General features: G+C 39.0%; 1 protein-coding gene across 2 annotated transcripts in view; it reads right to left on the bottom strand.

The window, feature by feature from the left end:
- Nucleotides 1-21,859, bottom strand: part of SORCS2 (sortilin related VPS10 domain containing receptor 2) — a 138,930-nt gene that overhangs the window by 26,015 nt on the left and 91,056 nt on the right. For both annotated transcript variants that reach the window (XM_034411719.3, XM_034411720.3), the window contains exons 12-19: nt 19,581-19,657; nt 17,895-17,986; nt 15,527-15,634; nt 14,187-14,307; nt 11,840-11,973; nt 9,818-9,943; nt 6,955-7,126; nt 3,466-3,652 (exon numbers count right to left, since the gene is read on the bottom strand). In XM_034411719.3, coding sequence (XP_034267610.1) covers nt 3,466-3,652; nt 6,955-7,126; nt 9,818-9,943; nt 11,840-11,973; nt 14,187-14,307; nt 15,527-15,634; nt 17,895-17,986; nt 19,581-19,657 — 1,017 coding nt within the window. The remainder of the gene's footprint in view (nt 1-3,465; nt 3,653-6,954; nt 7,127-9,817; nt 9,944-11,839; nt 11,974-14,186; nt 14,308-15,526; nt 15,635-17,894; nt 17,987-19,580; nt 19,658-21,859) is intronic.

Genomic DNA, 21,859 nt, shown 5'->3' with positions numbered 1-21,859 from the left:
GGTACAGATGGGTTTGCTGATTACGTACCTGGCTCCCTGCCACGTGGCAACGACCCTGCCCGAGCTACTCGATATCATTGCCGGGGTGGCGGTTGATACCCCCAGACTTATTGTCATGGGGGATTTCAACCTTCCGTCTGCAGGTGAGGCGTCAGAGGTGGCCCGGGAGTTCATGGCTTCCATGACGGCCATGGACCTGACCCAGTTAGTTCAAGGCCCAACTCACATAGGGGGACACACTCTGGATCTGATTTTTGTCTCTGGTCAGTGGTTGAATGATCTTGGTAGAGGGGACCTAGACATCAAACCCTTGTCATGGACAGATCATTCGCTCCTTCACTTGGACTTTCCTACCGCTTCCCCCCACCACAGGGAGACGGAACCGACCAGATGGTTCCGTCCCAGGCGCCTGATGGACCCCGAAAGGTTCTTGACGGAGCTTGGGCCATTTCCTGAGACTCTGGCACACGACTCGACTGAAGAGCTGGTGGCCACCTGGGAGAGTGCGGCCGCCGGAGCTTTGGACCGCGTCGTGCCTTTGCGGCCTCTGACCTGATGCCGATCTCAATTGGCTCCTTGGTTCTCTGAGGAGCTGAGAGAGATGAAACGTCGGAAAAGATGCCTAGAGAGCATTTGGAGGACTAGTCAATCCGATTCCGACCGGACACAGATGAGGTCTTATATCAAGACCTACCTAGTGGCGATAAAAGCGGCAAAATCTAACCATTTTTCCGCTCTTATCGCATCTGCAGAGAACCGCCCAGCCGCCCTGTTTAGGGTGACCCACTCCCTTCTTCGGGGGGAGTGCTGGAAGATCCCTTGCAGGGTCGTGCTGAGGATTTTGTGCAATTCCTGCATGATAAAGTCGCTCGGATTCGGGAGGGCTTGGACTCCGATTGGATGTGTCCAGGGGAGGAGATGAGGGCAGGTCTTAAGAATATTATCTGGGAGGAGATTGATCCTGTGGCTCCCGAGGATGTGGACAGGGTTCTGGGTAAGATTAGTGCCGTCACGTGTTTATTGGACCCGTGTCCCTCCTGGTTGGTACTGGCCTCCCGGGAGGTTACACGAGGCTGGCTCCAGGGAATTATAAGTGCTTCTCTGAGTGAGGGCGCCTTTCCTGCCGCCTTGAAAGAGGCCCCTTAGTGAGGCCCCTCCTCAAGAAGCCTTCCCTGGACCCGGCTGAATTAGCTAACTACCGTCCAGTCTCCAACCTTCGTTTTGTGGTGAAGGTTATTGAGAGCGTGGTGGCATGACAGCTTCCCCGGCACCTGGATGAAGCTATCCATCTGGACCCGTGCCAGTCGGGCTTCAGGCAGGGGTACAGCACTGAAACGGCATTGGTCGCGTTGGTGGATGATCTCTGGAGGGCTCGGGACAGGGGCTGCTCCTCTGTCCTAGTCCTATTAGATCTCTCAGCGGCTTTTGATACCATCGACCATGGTATCATGCTGCAGTGGTTGAGAGGGTTAGGAATAGAGGGCACCGTTCTGCGGTGGTTCTCCTCCTTCCTCTCCGACCGCTCGCAGTTCGTGTTGACAGGGGGGCAGAGGTTGACCTCGAGGCACCTCGCATGGGGAGTGCCACAAGGGTCGGTCCTCTCGCCCCTTCTGTTCAACATTTATGTGAAGCCGCTGGGCAAGATCATCCGTGGTTTTGGGGTGAAGTGTCATCTGTACGCTGATGATACTCAGCTGTACATCTCCACCCCTGACCACCCCAACGATGCCCTTGAAGTGATGTCTCGCTGCCTGGAGGCCGTGCGGGTCTGGATGGGGAGGAACAGGCTCAGACTCAACCCTTCAAAGACTGAGTGGCTGTGGCTTCCAGCGTCCCGATATAGTCAGTAGGTTCCATCGCTGACTATTGGGGGTGAATCCTTGCCCCCCACGGAGAGGGCTCGCAATCTGGGCGTCCTCCTGGACGCACGGCTGTCTTTAGAAGAGCATATGACGGCCATGGCCAGGGGGGCCTTTTATCAGGTTCGCCTGATTCGCCAGTTGCAGCCTTTTCTGGACCAGGACGCCCTGTGTACGGTCACTCACGCCCTTGTTACTTCCCGGTTGGACTATTGTAATGCTCTCTACATGGGGCTCCCCTTGAAGAGCACTTGGAGGCTCCAGCTGGTCCAGAATGCGGCCGCGCGGGTGGTTATGGGCGCAACCTGTTGCGCCCACATGACACCCCTCCTGCGTGAGCTGCACTGGTTCCCAGTGGTCTTCTGGGTGCCATTCAAAGTGCTGGTTACCACCTTTAAAGTGCTCCATGGCACAGGACCCGGGTACCTTCGAGACCGACTTCTGCCATCAATAGCCTCCCACCGGCCAGTTCGCTCCCACAGAGAGGGCCTCCTCAGGGTGCCATCGGCCAAGTTATGTCGGCTGGCGACACCCAGGGGGAGGGCCTTCTCTGTGGGTGTCCCAGCCCTGTGGAATGAACTGCCCCCGGAAATACGTAAGATCTCCGACCTCCGGGTATTTTGTTGCACACTCAAGACCCTGTTGTTCCGCCAGGCTGGGCTATCAACATAACATTTTTAAATTGGGTTTTAAATTTCTGGGGTTTTAAAAATTTAGCCGAATTTATTTAATAATTTTAAACTATTTTAACTGATGTTGTTTTGTGTTTTTAATAGGCAGTACACCGCCCTGAGTCCTTCGGGAGAAGGGTGGTATAGAAATAAAATTATTATTATTATTATTATTATTATTATTATTATTATTATTATTATTATTATTATTATTAAAAAGAAAGTGCGAACAAACTTCAGTTTAGTGGAAATAGTAGTCAAAGAAATTCATGGATCTGTAAACTGCACTTTTCACTTACAGAAAAAACTTACCTCCAGATTTTATGCATTTTTAATTTGTTCACCTCTACCTTCAGCTGTACCAAGAAGTGAGAGCGGAGTTTCTGTTCTACTTGTTTTGTGTGCTAGCCCAAAATATGATATGCAGAAGACCGCAAATGCAAAAAGCAATGAGGCATCACAGGGATTGATGTTCCATTTTTCACTCTGAAGGCTACCTTACTTCCTTTATGACTAGGGCAATAAGCATTTATCTGAGCAAGATACTAGATCAACTTTTAGTATTCTACTACACTGACAATATAAAGAATAGAACTAGAATCCATTTATGGACAAAACCTAAATATATTTTATGATGTAGATTATAGCCAAGATGCATTCAAAATACATCCCTCCTGTTTCTCAACATAGATCTGTGGGTGTTGATAAAAATAGCAGACAGATGAATAAACTTGAGATCAGAAAGTCATTTCCATTCTAGACGGACAAAATCCAACATTCTGTTGACTGTTAAGAAGCTCCAGAGTGAAATATGTATTCCACTGTAAATTGCTAACTATTTTATAATGAAATATACAAATGTAACAAATAAGTAAGTTAATACTACACTAATACTGCTATAATAATGAGAATGAGAAAAATAAAGTAAAACTTACGATGAACCTGAATAAATATGACTGCTTCATCTTGACCTGCAGCATTCTTGGCCACCACAGAGACATGATAAACTCCAGGATTTTCATAATGGTGTTGAAAAGTTTCACCTATCAGTGTCAGGTTCATATAATTTGCCTTAATGCCATCTCCAAAGTTCACTTGGTATTTTGTGTTTAAAGTATCACCCTATGGAAACCAAGAATGAGGAGAAAAAACAGGCCCATCACAAAAATGGAAGAGGGGAGCAATCTAAACTATGTATCAAGCTATGTATCAATACTGGCAGCTCTGAAGCTAAGTGTTAAAAATCCACTGAACTGATTGCTGTCTCTGGTACATCATAAACAGACTTTCTCAAAGTTCTATTAAAAGTATTTTAAAATTCATGGTATCTCAGCTGGAACTGAATCATTTAAAATAGGGAGGGTGAGCGTAGAAAAAGAAAAGTAACATAGACTGGTTGTCTAAACGAAATTTTTATTTGTGATGTTGTTCTTGACTTTGTGTGTGTGTGTGTGTGTGTGTGTGTGTATTTTTGTGTGTGTGTGTGTGTGTGTGTGTGTGTGTGTGTGTGTGTGTGTATATTACAAACTATTCTAAAAATACGAGTTCCAGGTATATTAGTAAAAAAAGAAGCAGACATACTGCGAACTCCGGAATTTAAGATTTTAAAATTTTAAAAGAATTAAAATTTTATTTTACTAAGCTTTTCTCAGCCATCTGCTGACATCATCAGAGTATTAAACTAGCATTACAGAGATTCTGCCTTTATATGCCATTAATCAATTTAGCCCTTGTGTGTGTTATAGGCCCTTCCAGCCGTCTCCCACTTGTAATCAGCTGTGTTATTTTTGTTGTCGTCATGCTGGATGTTGGAGGTTTGATTCCTGCTGTTTTCTCCTTCCTAGCTTGCTTATCAGTGGGGGATGATGTTAACCTGTCAGCTTTGCAATTTGCTGCCTTGTCTGTGACCTATATATATATCTCCATGCTTAGACCATTTAAATTCAATAATAAACTCTTAATTGATAGTATTAAAGATAATAACATAAGCATCCAAATCAGCTTCTTGCATGCTTAGTTTGCATCAGGCTGTAGCCATTCTTTCTGGTTCAATATGTGCCCCATCAAACACTATCAGGTTCCCTTCTTACCAAGCTTGGCAGTGATTTTGGCATTCACTAAGGAAGAAATTGGCTTTAAAACCTATATCAACTCAATCTGCTGACTGAGACTGATTTGATTGCACACACTTTTGCAAAAGTTTTTGGCCAGAGCATGTGTTACACAGAGTGCCAAATGTTGAACAATTTTCAGGATCCAATCAGAGTTGGTCACTGCAACCAGAGGTTTAGTCTTCCAAGCTTTAGGACTTGTGCTGGAGGCCATCCTCAGGGAACTTCTCTCTGGCAAAGTGTGTGCTTTGGGCTATTCTGTATGTGGTATTTATATGGTGTCTCTTTTGTGCAGGTTTTTAATTGTTGATTGGGCTGTTGATGGCTGGCTATTAAGTCTTTGGCTGTTGTTTCCCTGTGCTGCCAAGTCCTCACCTCCTAATTACCTGATAAGCTGGTGGCAAATCAGCACTCCCATTGACTGACAGAGAGACCTGTTTCTCAGGCTTCAATCAGTTTCCAGGCTGTTTTTGTGCTTGCTCATCTAACAAACTGAGTAGCTGCAAAATTGAATGTATGTCCTTGTTGATTGCAATGTGAGGTTACCAGTGAGTTTGGGTCTCCTTATCTGACTGCTCACTTGTGTTCTTGTAATCTGGTGGTTAGCTTTCTCCATGTCTGTCCTACATAATCACAGGAGCAATCCATGCAGGGGTTCCAGTAAAATCCATTAGAAGTATCTCCCACCTCTAAGCGATCTTTACAATGCATAATGTGTCCTCGTATGGTAGCCTCTGGGCAACGTATGATGCCCGCTTGCAGAACTTGGAAGCTGTGTTCTACTGCTTCCAAAATGTTTTTGATGTATGGCACAGTATGCCATGTGGTTGGTCCTGAATTTTGTTGCTTCCTTTCTCACCCTATCATGTTGTGCAGGATCTTGTAACAAATGATTGTTACAAGATACACATTCTGCCTGAATTGTTCATGTAGGTATCTGCTCTTCAGTTGTTTAGCTTGCTACGTACTATAGTGAATTCTCATCCTGCCATATAGTTGAATTGAACAATTTCTTTGGGCATGAGAATGTATGTAAACCTATTACCAGTCACTTCTACTAGAATCTTACTATCCGTTCATTTAGTCAAAGATTTGCAGATCTGCTTTTGAAGGCATCCCAAATTTTCATGAGATATCAAAGCAACTTCTTCTCTATAAAATATCTACTATTTTATTTAAGATGAAGTAACACTATCAACAATCTCTACATGTGCATACACTGCACACAATCCTGTCCTTTATAAACAATACCAAATTCACCATAACAACTCATCAGTGTCTAATACTCCTTAAATTCTGGGAAAAACTTGGGCCTGGTGGCTCAGCAGACTGATAGCATTGTGATTAACACCAGCTGTCTGCAATTACTGTTAGTTTGAATCTCACCAGACTCAAGGTTGACTCAGCCTTCCATCCTTTCTAAAGTAGGTAAATTGAGGACCCAGTTTGTGGGGGCAATAAGCTGACTTTGTATAAATATACAAAAGTATGAAGGCTATTGCTTAACGCATTGTAAGCCGCCCTGAGTCTCTGGAGAAGGGCGGCATATAAATCAAATTTTAAAAAAACAAAACAAAAAAAAAACATATGTATCTCACAAACAATGCTTTTCCTAGCAACAAAATATGTGGCAAACATGTTTATTATTATTTGCAGTTTTCGCTTAATTGCCTCTGTGTAAGCTGAAACTTACTGTAAAACTCCCATGCCTCTTCACCAGCAAAACAGAAACAAAAGGACACTGAAGACATTCTGTTTTATACACAAGTAAGATATACTCCTGCTTTCTGGGAAAAGGAAGTGATTAAAATCCTCTTCACTAATAATTAATTTAAATTTAGGCTCTAACTGTTCTGCGGTTTAGCCATTTCCTGCTAGAGGAAGTTTCTTGATTACTGACACTACCTCCAGTTATTTCTCAATTAGTTCATTCCTAGGAAAGGAAGAAAGCCCTCAGTGACTCACATACTACCTCCTGCTGCCAAGCCAACCACTTTATCTTCATACTAATATACACCACTGTCATGCTAACTTGCCAGATAGTAACAGACTATAAATATAGCTCCCATCTCCCTTTTTTTGTATCAATGCGGGGGGGAAAAGAGGTGTCTCCTATAGGAACATTGGGGAAAAAATATGAAGTAAGAGAAGGAGGCTACTAAAGTTTTTACCTTCAAATAAAGAGAATGATAAGTCAGCAGAGAAAGGAAAACAAAATACATTGCAGGACAAATTCTAGTGCAACCCTATTTTCAGGTTTAAAGGACAATTACATTTTTTCTGATTTCCATAGGTGAGAAATTCCAGTAATACCTGATTTTGTTTGACAATAAAGGTGACATATTCTCCTGGCTTAATGGCTAGGTTTTCTCCTTTAATGCTGATCTGCAATCCTTTGGGAGCAATTAGTGGACACACATGCTGAGAAGAATTTTTCTGTAAATCCACACCTCCTTTACATATATTAGATATAACTTTACGGTATCTGTAGGAAGAAGTAAATGGAGGGAGGGACAGAACTGATCAACAGATACAGAAAAGGTTATACTCATACCCTAGAGCAAAGTCTTAATTTGGATTCAACCCTATATGTTCACACAACATACTTAGGACAAAAGTAGAAGCAGCAAGCTGTCAGTATACATACAGCTCCTAGCTGCAAGGATGCAAGCTATAACATGCTGGATTGCAATCTCTACACTAGAGATTCTAGTTTCCATAAAAATAACATTAAAATGCTTCAGCTAAAATTGGATTTTGATGGGCTTGGTAGCAATGTGGCCAAAATATGGTAAATATTTGATACTGTTTTTAATATTGACAGGAAAGGCTGAATGTTGTATGGGAGTAAGGCTGATCAACTAGTCTATACCTTATTTACATTATTAAGAAGCACTATGAGAAAGCCTTGATTTAACCAAAGTCACAATGCATAGTGTCACCTATGTTGTTGTGTGGTTTGCATATGAAAGTTGAAATCCATAGGCTGGTGATAGTGATATGTTTTGCTCCAGTAATAGTGATAATGAAAGGATCAGAGATAGTTTTGAGAAAAATGTGCAAAATTTCAGATGAATGCAATCCAGAGAAAAATTACTTCAGTAGACTACATAAATAAGTAACAATTATATAATTGATGAGAAGCTAAAAAGAGAGAGAGGTGAGAACTTGAAAGAACAGCAGCCAAGTATAAAGCAATATATGGACATATTGGAAACAAGGATAGAAAGCATAGGGAGATACATGTGAATACTGTTGGTATGTGCTATATTTCCTTTCCTTTTTATTTTCTCATAATGTAGATAAAAGAAATAATGTGAATAAAATAGGAATCATACAGAGTCAGATATATGGGCTCTGGGGGACCCTCTCTATTCACATCATTATAAGGGGAAGACGTGCTTAGATACATGAACTCTGAGAGGACCTTTCTATTCACATTATTATAAGAGAGGAAAGTGCTTGTTGGAAATTACATTAACAAACAGTTAAACCTCATTAAGTGGTAATATATCTTCTGAGACCTAGATGTCACGGAAGGACAGCCATATGGAAAACCTCTGAGTGACCTCACTATGAATGACACAAAGACATATATGTTACAAAAAGTTACTTAATCCAATAAACTTACCCAAGGACAGCAGTAACTCTCCCATTAACAACTACAAGCACTTAAGAAAAGTTGTGTGGCTAAGATAATTTTATAAACTAAAATTAATGGTTTAAGTAATTAGATGAACATATTATCCAATGTATGTAACATATAGGGAAAATCGGATGTATGATCTCATGTTGACCATATATGGAAAATGTATGATCTCACTGAATCCTTTGTCTTAGAAATGTATAAAACCAGTTGTATCAGAGTTCTTTCTTTGTTCAAAGCTTCAGGTACAAAACTTGCTCTGAACCTTGCGCAATGTAAGCTGGTGACCCCCAGGGTCACAGCTTTCTCTGTGGGGGCACCTACCCTCTGGAATCAGTTGCCCCCAGAGATAAGGAGAATCCAAGACCTCAGTGCCTTCCGCCGTGCCCTTAAAACCCACTTTTTCCAGCAAGCCGGGCTGGCTTAAGAAGAAATTTTTAAATTTTTTAAATGTTTTAATTGGTTTGTGATTTTTAAATTTTTGGGCCAAATTTATATATATTTTAATTGTTCTTAATATTTGTAGTTTATGTTCTTAATTCTGGCTGTGCACCGCCCTGAGTCCTTAGGGAGAAGGGCAGTATATAAATTGAAAAATAAATAAACAAACAAATAAATAAATAAATAAATAAATAAATAAATAAATAAATAAATAAATAAATAAAAAAAACTGTCTCTGGCTGACCCAGGAATGTTGTTTGGTCTCATCATTCCACAACACTCATGCCTTTCATTTCTTTAGCTTGCTATTTCGCACTCCTTTTTTTACCCCAGAAGAAATGATAGGATAAACATATAAAGTTACATATTTCTGTGTACCTGTAAGATTACCTACAGAAGCAGGATAGGGGCAATTTTAAAAAGAAAACAGTACCAGGGCAATTGTAAGGAATTCTCAACCAACCATATTTTTGTGTATAATTATTTAATCATAATAAGTTGGTATACTGCCCAGTGATTCCTTCAAAGATTAAAAAAAATGGAGGTGTATAATAATTAAAAATACAAGACCCCGTGAAGACTTGGCACGGTCCGAACTTGTTATTCAAACTGCCCAAAAGGCCGGCTACAATTCCAAAGTGGATTGACTGGATAGTGAAGAAAGAGGCACCCATGTACTAGAGCCTTGCCAATGTAGAAAGCAGATAGAAACCCTACATTTCTCAAAATAGCAATCCTTGACTTACTTAATATGATTGTGTGCTGCCAAATACACCAGAAAGGAAAAGTAACTGCATCCCTGCTGATAATGTTAGCTATCTTTCAGAAAAGCAGCTTCAGTGACACCAACTTGGTGGCTAACAGAACTCTCCAGAGGTAATGTATCTCTAAATATTAAGGAGCATTCATCAAGGCAAAATAGTATGCAGAAACTTTCCACATCAATTTTTGTTCAAAACCCAAAATATTTTATTAGAAATAAATAATAGTTTTTATCTCTATCACATTAGCAATTTGTAAAGGAGACTGATACACGGCAGAAAGGAAAATAAGAGAGCTATTTCCCAAACAAAATATTCACTTACTTACCCTGTGCTACTTTTATAGGACTGCCCTGTGATACAGTCTTCAGGAGGGGCTTTAGGGTTAAACCAAAAGTCAGCAAAGCACATCCCAGGCTCTGATTTTGACAGTGAAAGTTCAAATCCATAATCGCTAAAGAATAATAATAACAAATAGATTTTTATTGCACATATAACTGTATGAATTACAGCTGAAACAGTTTGTATCCTTTTGGGTTGGCATATTTTACCCAGATCTTTTGGGTTCCATAGCTTTTGTCATATTGGCCAAGAAACTGACTTTCTAGGAGTGTATTTATAGTTTTGACAGCTGAGTTCAGCAGGTGCTCATTAGCACTCTAATTAGCAGCAACAAGTCCCCATTACAAAAACCAGGTTTATTCTCTTCGCATGAAAAATGAGGAATAAGTGTACAATCCTTTAGTCAATTTTATTTACAAAGGAACACAATCTTTCTGGGAGGCTAGAACATTCCACAAGATTGGAGAGCATATCGGCAGTTGGAAGGAAAATAGGTCTTAATTTCCACCCTGCCTTCTTTTGTTATGGACTGCTGTGATAACCAGCTTAGATTCAAAGGAAGAAAAGAATGTCTAGCACAGACAGAAAATCCCTCTTGAAACAAAGTTCCTCAGGCTGTCTCCAAAGAGCAGACTCAAGGGGAGCAGATGGTTCTGGCAACCAGCCTTGGTGGCCACCTGTAATAAATCTGCTACCAGCAGCTGTGCTGGCAGACACATAGTTCCTTCATCGTTCACAAGTCTATTTCAGAGAAGGCAGAATCTTATTATAAAGGCACTGACATGATTCAAGTTATATGGATCGTTTTCTCTAGATATTGCCCATCTTTAAAACTGAATATATGTTTAACTGAATAGGACTTTTTCAGTTGTATTAAATCTAATAAAAGAATGCTGTATTGCTGAAATAGAAGAGAAAATACCATATGCATTCAGTATACTCTGCCAAGAGTTGTTTTGATACAAATGGGTGGCAAATAAATTTAATAAACAAACAAACTCCAAGATAATTCTATCTGTATTTCTTAAAACTTCATCTCCAAGCACAATTCAAAATGACAGATCTATACTTTGCAAATAGAGACACACAAAGTGCAATTCCTGGGTAATCCACTTTCTACTGTTTTAACCTTTAAAACCTAAACATTTAGCTGATATAATAGCTTTGGGGTAGATAATCCCATCTATTCATGCAGATTGATATCTCCAAATGTGGTTTCTGGTTTTGCCACCTTTAAGAAGTAAGGAGGACAAGTCCCCAAGTCATCATTTTCAATAATGACTTCACAATAATTTCCATCTGAAAAATATTCCCCTGGCTCAACCTGGTTATTTATTGGTGGAACAAATTAGTGTTTATTGATAAAAAATTTCATTGTTATTCTACTGAAGGTTTTTTTTTTGCATTCTTTATTATCTATTTGTGAACTGTCATACCGATTGTTTTGGTACTGTCATAAAATAAACGAAATGTTGGCTATATTGTCCCTTTGTTTTTTGTGAAGATAACTGTTCTCTTCCAAACAAATAAAAACCATAATTTCTGTTAATAAAGGTAGTTTTGACTTACTTAGCAACTGTTCGAAGTTGCAACAGACCTTCCCCAAAGGGACTTGCAACCCAGATTTGAAGTTCTGATGTCAACTCTCCCCTGCAGTCATGTGACTGCATTCTGGGCACTCAGCAACCGGCCTACATTTACAGCTGTTTGCTGTACCCAGTGGCCATGATATACGATGCTTTTGGCAGAAACTGGCATCTTCTTCTGGTTTCTTGCAAAACCATGCCTATACTGAACAAGGGATTTGCTTAATGACTGCCATAATAAAGATAATAAAAATGGGCAAATTGTTTGTGACCCACTTTATGACCATCACGATTTATGACCGTAATTGTCAGGCTCAATTATAGTCATAAATCAAGGAGTACCTGTATGGATTTTTCAATATGTCTATACATAACATTAACAACTCAGCCACTTGAGGAGACAGGAAGAGAGAAAAACTTACCATAAGAAATCAGAAGAACTACATTCACAAACTTTGGAAGAAAGTGCTGACATAAAGTTTTTTCCTTTAATACACCATGATGAATTCTTCCTCCTTCGAAAGGTTCTCTGCTGGCCCATTATGCAACGGTCACCCTGAATATTAAAGGTTAATTGTCATAGCTGCTAGATAAAGTTATTTATTTATTTGTAACCCAATTCTTGGACTAATTTTCAGTATCCGGTAAGAATTGTGTCAGAGTATATTCATCAACTGTAATAGGACATGGTAACAAAGTCAGACAATGTATAGACATAGCAACTAAGTCAGCTGATGAGGGCTGTTTGGGAGCTGACTGGAGCCAGGACGTGTCTTAGTCTGCAGCTTCTGAGTCTGTGCAGAGAAACTGAAACTAGTCTGCTCTGCTGAAATGAAACTAACTGTTCTCTCCCACCTTGTGTTTTGCTTGTGTAGCAGTTACAAGCAATCTGTTATTGGTACTGTAAATTTACTTCATGTTTTATTATGTATATAAAAAAGTTAATGAATCCTGCTGCATCAGTCTGCCTGTGTGTGCTTTCTGGATTTGATTTTTGCAACAAACTCTGACAAATTGTCAACGGAATTTTAGGTATAAGAATAAGATCTAACAAGTGTTTCACATGCAGATTGCATGAACTGATCTTTTTCAACACAATTTAACTTCTTCCTTTTTTCCATTTTTTATATTGGTTATAAACACACAATGTCTATTGTGAGCAAGCTTAACAACACATCTTAATATTTAGTATAGAAAATATAGCAATGTTTATAGGCACATGTGTGTGAAGGAAAGGAGAAACAAATTAAATGCTAAAACAAAATGACTGATCTCATGCAACATAAGACAAAAAGTTCAATTCTTGGGCTGTACAACTTCCAGAGAGAAACATTCTTGTCTAAATCTGCACAGAGCTATTTCCAGTGCAGCAATACTAAGGTACACTTGATACAGGGCATCTTTCCTCATTTTCAATTAATTTGATTGTACTAAGCAAGTTGAAATGTAAGTATGCCTTTTGCTCAAATCATACCTCTATTTCTTTGCCTGCTATGGCAAAAAGAAATTGTCCCTAAATTTTGTATCTTAAAAATATCTTGATCCATTGATCTTAACTGGTCTAACATCAATTACAAGCAATTAAGAGATTGATTGTTGAAACCTATTCATACTCAGTCCATAATAAATACTTTATCTCCAGATCATTAAATCTTAGCCAGTCTACAAGATGTTTAATGTGTATCATGTTTATTGCATTTAATAAAATACCAATGCATACTTACTCAGCCAAAAGTTGAATCAAGGAGGACATACTGCTGTTTTTGTAAATATCTGAGCTAGAAGACAGCCTTTGTTGTAGAATATAAGGAGCAATATACTAGTCTGAAATATAGTTTTTTGCATACTTTTCACACTATTTACTTTGAGTTTAGCAAATCATACCTCTAAAATTTTCATTTTATGTTCACTTAATTGGAAACACTGTACTCTATATTGTATTCTGAAACATCTTTCCCCCCTGCTTTTTTGCTTTGCATCAAAATGCTATCTGATAGCTCATGCCATATTAACCTTCTTAAATAAATCTGAGCTATAAATTCAGATTGGAAGTTATGCCTTTAATATATATATAACTTTTGATTTTAATTAATCAAGAATGTTTATTTTTGATGGCTTCTATGGGTATGCATTTCCTGGAATAATCAGAACGTAGTCCTAGAAATCAAGTTGTTCTCTCACAGCAGTCTGTTTCATCTGTAATTGGTAAGCCATGGATTTAGTACAATCCTATGCCTGGCTATTTAGAAACCAAGCTACATTCAGTGGAACAAAAGTTGAGATTGTATCACGTACGTAAACTGTGTGACCTGCATACTCTCCCTTCTCTCTGTCTCTTGTTTATGATAGAATGGAACAATGCTACAAATTTCCAGATTATTCGAATAAGGAAAACTGAGGTCTGTACAAATCATATTTCATTTAGAATTTAGATATTAACTCAAAATTAAGTTTTAGGTTTTTTTGTTTTTTTGTTTTAATTTGATTTATATGCCGCCCTTCTCCGGAGACTCAGGGCGGCTTACAATGCGTTAAGCAATAGCCTTCATACTTTTGTATATTTTATACAAAGTCAGCTTATTGCCCCCACAAACTGGGTCCTCAGTTTGATGTGTTGGTTTGTTAACCAGTTCAGTTAGACAAATTATACTTCTCTTTAACTGAACCACAGCCTTAGTGCAGTTAGTACAGATAATGCTAAACATGTTTTAGTATTACAGAAACAAATGTCACTAAATATGATAGTTATTTCTTCCTATGTAGTTGCACCTGCAGATTTGTCATGTCCCATGATTCATAGTCTTCATCAGTGCATTCACGGGAAAAAGATGGACGGAAATCTATCTTCACTAGCTCCCAGTCTGATTGGTAACTGATGTGTCCAAATACCCTAAAGAGAAAAAAATCCGAATGAGTTCCCAACTAAAAGACTGGGAGTGAAACACAAGAATATAATAAGGAATACCTTCTGCTATGGTTGGCTGTGGTAAATACAGGTAGTTCTCATTACCGACTGCAGTTGGGACCAACAACTCAATCACTATTGGCTGTGATTGTAAGGTGAACCATGTTGACTTAAAATGTCAGTTATGGCTGCATCATATGTGTCATATAACTGTGACTTGTGACTTCCTACCAGTTTCCCCATTGACTTTGCTTTGTTGGAAGCCAGCTGAGATCATAAATAGCAATCATGGATGTTGCAACCATTGTAAATGTATGTTGGTTGCCAAGCGCCCAAATTGTGATCATGGGTCTACAGAAAACCGCAACTTCAGTGGTAATGTAACTTTGAATGAAAAAGCAGTCAGTAGCAATAGCAGCACTTAGACATATATACCACTTCACAGTGCTTTACAGCCCTCTTTAAATGGTTTACATATTGCCCCCAACAATCTGGGTCCTCATTTTACCAACCTTGGAAGGATGGAAGATTGAGTCAACCTTGAGCAGGTAAGACTCAAACTGCTGAAATGCTGACAGTCATCAGTCAGCAGAATTAGTCTGCAATATTACAATCTAACCACTGTGCCACCATAGCTCTTCAGTACATGAAATGTTATATTTTCAAATTATTTTCATAATGAAGCTGTTCTGTACCATACTTTAAATATTAGCAATTAACTGACCCTGCATATCTATATCTCAGTACCTAGGTATAACAGAACTAAAGAAGAGACTGTAGTAATCAACAATGGAGACTATATGGTAGTCAAGGATTTTGCTTTCTTGAACATTTATAATCACTTGACTTCACAACAGAAAGTTTGGCTTATCTGTGTTTAGCTTTGAAGTAATGTATGTTTAGTCAGACATTTATTTATCTATTATCTCTATATCTAAGGCATTCCTTTTACTCTTCTACTAAATCCTGAAGCCTCCACATTATCACAAAAGTATTTCCAATATGTACTCTCCCATTTAATTATCATCCATTAAATTGCTTTCATTTCATTTAAAGATGTCCAGCAAAAAATGAAGACCTTGGATGTGTTCCTAAACTAATTACTTGGGTAATTGTTTCATTACATTAAGTTAAACACTTTTAATCGTTGACATTTAAACTTTTTCCATGTAGTTGGTGGGCTGATACAATAAAAGATACTTACGTCATGACTAAAGTCTCATCCCCAGGTTCGCTAAGTAGGCCATCCACATACACAGAAATACTTGTAAAATTATGGGTGCTCCAAGTTTGACCTTCATCTACACTGAATCTGTAATGGAAGTAGTAAAATAATCAATACCATTTCTTTAAATAATTTAATAGGATTCACAAAGTCCAAAGTAGTTAAACAGCAGATATTTTAAAGATTACCATTACAGGTAATCTTCGACTTATGACCAGTGACCCTTCAAAATTCGAATCCCTAGTATAGGTCTCCTGCATGAGCAGGGGGTTGGACTAGATGAGCTCCAAGGTCCTTTCCAACTCTGTTATTGTTATCTGTTCTGCTGATGCTGAATGAATGGTGGTTAGGACCAGTCTTTGAAGTTCTGGTATTCCAGCAATTCTGCAATTGTGTGATTGCAATCTAGGAGTTTGACAACCTGTTCACACTTACAAGCACCCCACAATCATATGAATACTATTTGTAACCTTCACTGTTGCTGGGATATCTCTCCCACACTTGCACCCTCCCCCAGATCATCTGCACTTCTGCCACACTGGCCACTTGTGCATCCCAGTACACTCTCTCCAACCCCCTCTGTGCCTCCCTTGCAATTCCTGACCTACATGAACTCTCTCCAACCCACATAGTGCCTCTTGTATATCCCTCCGCAAACTCTCACCCTTGCGCACCCTCCCTGACCCTGGTGGCACCTCTCTTGCACCCTCCCAGATCCTCTCTCCCATCCTTGAGCATTTCCTCACAGACTATGCCTCTCACACACCTCCTCGACTCTCATGCCCTAAACCCCCCCTTCATTCTCTCCTCTACCCAGCAGCCATTTACCTGTCTGCAGGTGTGGAACTTTTGACTTCCTGACAGCTTCTCCAAATACTTGGTTATGAGAAGCTGAGAGGAAGTTGCCTTGATTAACAATTATGAGTTTGAGTTAATTATGGCAACCAGGATTACAGGGATTGCGGTCACTAAACAACACACTCACACTTTATGACCACATTGTTTAGCGATTGAAATTCCAATCCCAATTATCAGTAAAGGCTACATGTATACATATTCGAATTCTTTCCTTTGTAAAAAAAATTCTGCTACTAAAGTAGTAGTAAAAAGAGATTATCTCAAAATCTGAAACAGATACAGGTAGCCCTCGACTTATACTATCCGTTTAGTGTCCATTCAGCACGCAAAGCACGTGCATGAATAGAACCGTTGGTAACACCGGTTGGAACCCACCACTGGGTTGGAGGCTAAAACATATGAAGAATAGTTGCAGAAATTGGGTATGTTTAGTCTAATGAAAAGAAGGTTTAGTGGCAGTGGTGGGATTCAACCAGTTCGCACCACTTCGGGAGAACCAGTTGTCAACTTTCTGAGCAGTTTGGCAAACTGCTTGTTGGAAGAAATCATTAGGGCAGAGAACAGGTTGTTAAATTACTTGAATCCCACCACTTATTAGGGGTGACATGATAGCAGTGTTCCAATATTTGAGGGGCTGCCACAAAGAAGAGGGGTCAACCTATTTTTCAAAGAACCTGAAGATAGGACAAGAAGCAATGGATGGAAACTAATCAAGGAAAGAAGCAATCTAGAACTAAGGAGAAACTTCCTGACAGTGAGAACAATTAATCACTGGAAGAGGTTGCCTCAAGAAATTGAGGGTGCTCCATCAATGGAGATATTTAAAAAGAGACTGGACAGCCATTTGTCTGAAATGGTATAGGGTCTCCTGTTTGGGTGGGGGGCTGGACTGGAGGACCTTCAGCCTCCCTTCCAACTCTTCTATTCTGTTCTGTTTTTGTTATTCTTTCTATGATCAAGTGTATCTATCGCATCAAGCCCAATGAAAGTCTGGAGTGGTATAGGATCTGCCACGGGCAGAGGGTTGAACTAAAATACCTCCAAGGTCTCTTCTAACCTTATTGTTCTATTTTCTATGTTCTAAATAGCTATTTATAGATGCCTGAGGGAGGTGGGAGAGAATGACCTCCTTACCTATGTTTTGTTTCCTGATTTCCATGGATAAGTGTATTTATTACATATATGAATATAACTAGCAAACATGGAAGTCCCAACGGTGCTTTTTCAAAAGGCAACTGAACTTTCTGGTTTTTCTTTGAAGACGTTTTGCTTCTCATCCAAGAAGCTTCTTCAGCTCTTGCCTCTTGAAAAAGCATCTTTGGGACAACCATGACCTGGATGACTGATAATCTCCATAGACTTTTAGCAAACATGGAGCAAATATTAAATTACTAAACAACTCTCTTAGAGAAAAAAAAAACCCACTTCAGTTAGAATATTTTTAGTACTGAAAATACAGTAGACTAATGAAAGTTTGCTGTAGAATTACTTGAGTATTTTCAGAGGAATAGATGTATCTTTGATGGCCACAATCACACCACCATGATCCAAATATAAGATATGATGCTCCTCTTCAAAAACCTAACGGCCAGGAAAGGAAAAATAACAAAGTAATTAAGTTTTCAAGGAAACTGTATAAGCATATTGGATCAAAAATAGACTAATATTGGAAGAGGGGAAAGGGGATTTATTGTACTGGGCGGAGGGTGTCACACACTGAAATCTGGGAAAGACTGGAGTGACAACAGAATGAGGAAAATGAGGGGGGGAATAACAATGGAGATTAGGAAACAATGAAAATTTCATTAAAATTTTAACATCAGATACAGGTAGTCCTCAACTTACAACAGTTCACTTAGTGACCATTTGAAGTTACAAGAGCCTTGGTGGCACAGTGGTTAGAGTGCAGTACTGCAGGCTACTCTGCTGAGTGCCAGCTGACTGCAATTTGGCAGTTCAAATCCTACCAGGCTCAAGGTTGACTCAGTCTTCCATCCTTCCGAGGTGGGTAAAATGAGGACCCAGATTGTTGGGGGCAATAGGCTGACTCTGTAAACCACTTAGAGAGGGCTGTAAAGCACTGTAAAGCAGTATATAAGTCTAAGTGCTATTGCTACAACGGCACGGAAAAAAGTGACTTACAACCATTTTTAACACTTATGACTATTGCAACATCCCCATGGTCACGTGATTTATATTCTGATGTTTGACAACTGACAACATTTATGACAGTTGCAATGTCAGGGGGTCATGTGATCCCCTTTTGCAACCTTCTGACAAGCAAAGTCAATTGGGAAGCAAGATTCATTTAACAACCATGTTACTAATTTAACAACAGTGTTTCAGTTAACAAATGTGACAAGAAAAGCTGTAAAATTTCTCGTTTAGTAACATAAATTTTGGGCTCAATTGTGATCACAAGTCGAGGGCTACCTGTATTTTGGGTTATGAAAATAGTAAAAGACACAGCACAGATGATGGGAAAGTATGTAAAGGTGAAAGATAATATGACATAAGTATCCCAAGTGATAATGTGAGAATACATTCATCTAAAATATCATTCAAGAAAGAAATAAGTTATACCATAATTAAAAAATAAAGGCTCGCTGTGCTTTCCCAAGGCTATAGTCCTCCACATATTTATTAAATGCAAAAGGAATTAATTTTGTGTAAATATGCTTAGACCTAGACTGCAATTAACTAAATGTTCATAAAGTGATTATGTCATCAAGCCTTCAAGAAAAAAATCCCAGTACTAATAAAATATATTTTCCTTAATCTAATCTAGTTCTTGATGTATACAAAAACATATTCTACTGGGCACAGCATTGTGGCAAGATGATTGCTAATAAACAATAACTCACTCATTCTTTCTGTTTGTAGAGTTGATTTAGATCATCATTAAAGCCCCATCTATTGATAATGAATAGCTTGGTCATATTAGAATTCACACATGAGGCCTTTCATTCAGCTTGAATGAGTTATTGAAAAGCTTATTTTCTATATATTTTCTTTTCACTGAATCAGAATATAGTTATGGTTTGTGAGATTGTGTAATTTTATATTAATATTTATTTTTTATTTATTTGTATCCCACCTTTATTAATAAACAAACAATAAAATAAATAAATATAAAAAGAAGTAAAATGAACAAACCATTAGATCATTTCAATACCTGTCTCCATGTTCTACCACAGTCAGATGTTATATACATTTCTTCCTTGTATTCCACAAGCTGGGCACCCAGATTTCCTGAGAATAAAAGTATAATAATAATAGTAAAATTACTAAAGTATTTTAAATGCTTACTGCAGTTACTTCTACAAAGACTCCAATTCTCCACCCTCCCTTATGGCTGAAAAACCCCTTCTACTTGCAGGGAAAAAGAGAATCCCTAAGGCAGCTTCTATTTTAGACCTGCCATCCAGCTACTTCCAGAATTAAGGAAATTGAAGCTCCACGCACAGCTTGGAGGCTGTCAAATTGGAGAAGACTATCCTAAAGCCACAATTGGCCCAATAATAACCCCCACCAAAGAATAATGTGGGACTTGTTCTCAGCGGCACTAATGATAGATAGCCCCTAACAATAGGGTTACATATCAATGTTTCTAATTTATAGCACGGGTGTCAAACTTGATTGCGTCACATTTTTTGCCTTTGTAGAGCTACGGTGGGAGTGGCCTGTGTGTGATGCATCCAGCCCGCGGGCCACCAGTTTGACACCCCTGGTTTATAGTATTTATCCTTTATCCTTATCCCACATTTTTATCCAATAACTTAAAAGCAGGACATATAAAGATATTTTACTTTAATCTAACACACTAATACAACCACACTACATAAATTAAATTGAGTGATGCTACTTTTCCAAGACAGTATGTAAACTTCATGGCTGGTTAATGACTAACCCTAACATAACCACATTTCAAGAAGTTCCTAAGTTCTATGCTTATGTGCTCTGCCATATTATGAGTACCCAAAGAAATAGGCATCGCTAATACCTTCACTAGACTCACCATTGTGTTATAGTACATATCAGGACTTAGTCTACTGTGATTTTTTTCTGTCATCAGAATCTTCAACACCACCAAAACTATCAGAAATTACTAATTCTATTTATTCTGATATGGCTGGGATATCCTCTAAGGTACATAGATCAAAACTACCTTGCAACTTGCTTGCAAGTGCTTTGGATTCACTGCTTTACGTTCCTACTGTTTCAGCCACCTGTCACATCTTTGATGTGACACGCATTAGTTGAAAAAACTGCTTCTGTTTATTTTTCTGATCTGATTTTATTTCTCGGTATTTGAATCAATTTCTTCACTCCCCCTTCTTCTCCAGACCCAAAAGAAAAAAAAAATCCAACTGCTTTCTCATATTCTTCATAACAGCTGTTACTCTGGAATGACTAAATGCTGCTGAACTTGGAGATAAACAGCTAAAGGTCTTCTCTAGGGTCTAGGACCATGTGCCATGGCTGACCTGCCCTGCACAAAGGCACAAATGATGCACAAAGGCACAAATAGAATGAAAGTCTCTCTACCACCCTATCTGTGCAGGTTCTGATCCCCCTTTGCAGATTTATTTCAATGTTTTGTCTTTTTGACTGCAAGTCAAGGTATGCAAAGAAATCAGGCTACTAGAAAAGATGAGGAGTCATTGTTGAAGGAGAGCTATGTTAACCTACGGTGGTAAAAATAGAGATGTTTGATACCATCTTTTCTGACTAACAATTTTTATTAAAAGTCAAGGAATCCATGAGCTGCAGCTCACTTCATCAGATGAACAGCATGACTAGACTGATGTAGGATTTAAACTGTGATGAAATGGGAAAGAAAAGAGGAGAGAGAGAGAGGTTGGTTATACTGTACAGATGCAGTTTACATGTGAGACAGAGTGCAAGTTCCTCAACAATTAACAATTATAATGTGTTAAAAACCTATTGTGCTTGTCGAAATCCGAGATCGCCTGGAACATTTTGATGTGAGTTCAACTATTTCTTGCTCACTGGTTCTGTTTTCCAAAAACTTTTGAGATCTCCTGCGAGATTGAAATGCTCAGATATTACTTTGTTTTATTTGGAATCCTAATTTCAAACTTGTGACCATATATTTTTTTACACAAAGTTGTCCTGTTTGTCCTGTGAGTATCCAGAGGAACATTGCTGGCATGTATCACATTAAAACATCTGCAAAAGTGCTTCTAATTTTGTGTATGTGCTTGTTAAAGCCTATGATAACAACAATTCTGTTGTTTCTTGTTTCTTATGAGAATTTGCTTCAGGTTAGATGGCTGTCTGCATATTATTTCAGGTCTGCCACCCAGCGCTTGAGAAAGTACAGTGTTATTATCTAGTATGAATTGTAGCTTACTAATAACTTGCTAGCCCTTCATGTTATTATGTTCCCATGCAGACACTCAGACAAAACAATTTATACTTGCTTTGCTA

The sequence above is a fragment of the Pantherophis guttatus genome, chromosome 3 (genome assembly GCF_059756535.1).
Source record: "Pantherophis guttatus breed Tessera chromosome 3, ASM5975653v1, whole genome shotgun sequence".
Classification (NCBI taxonomy): Eukaryota; Metazoa; Chordata; class Lepidosauria; order Squamata; family Colubridae; genus Pantherophis; species Pantherophis guttatus.
Note: the sequence above shows the minus strand (reverse complement) of the source record. Positions and strands in the feature narration are given on the sequence as shown.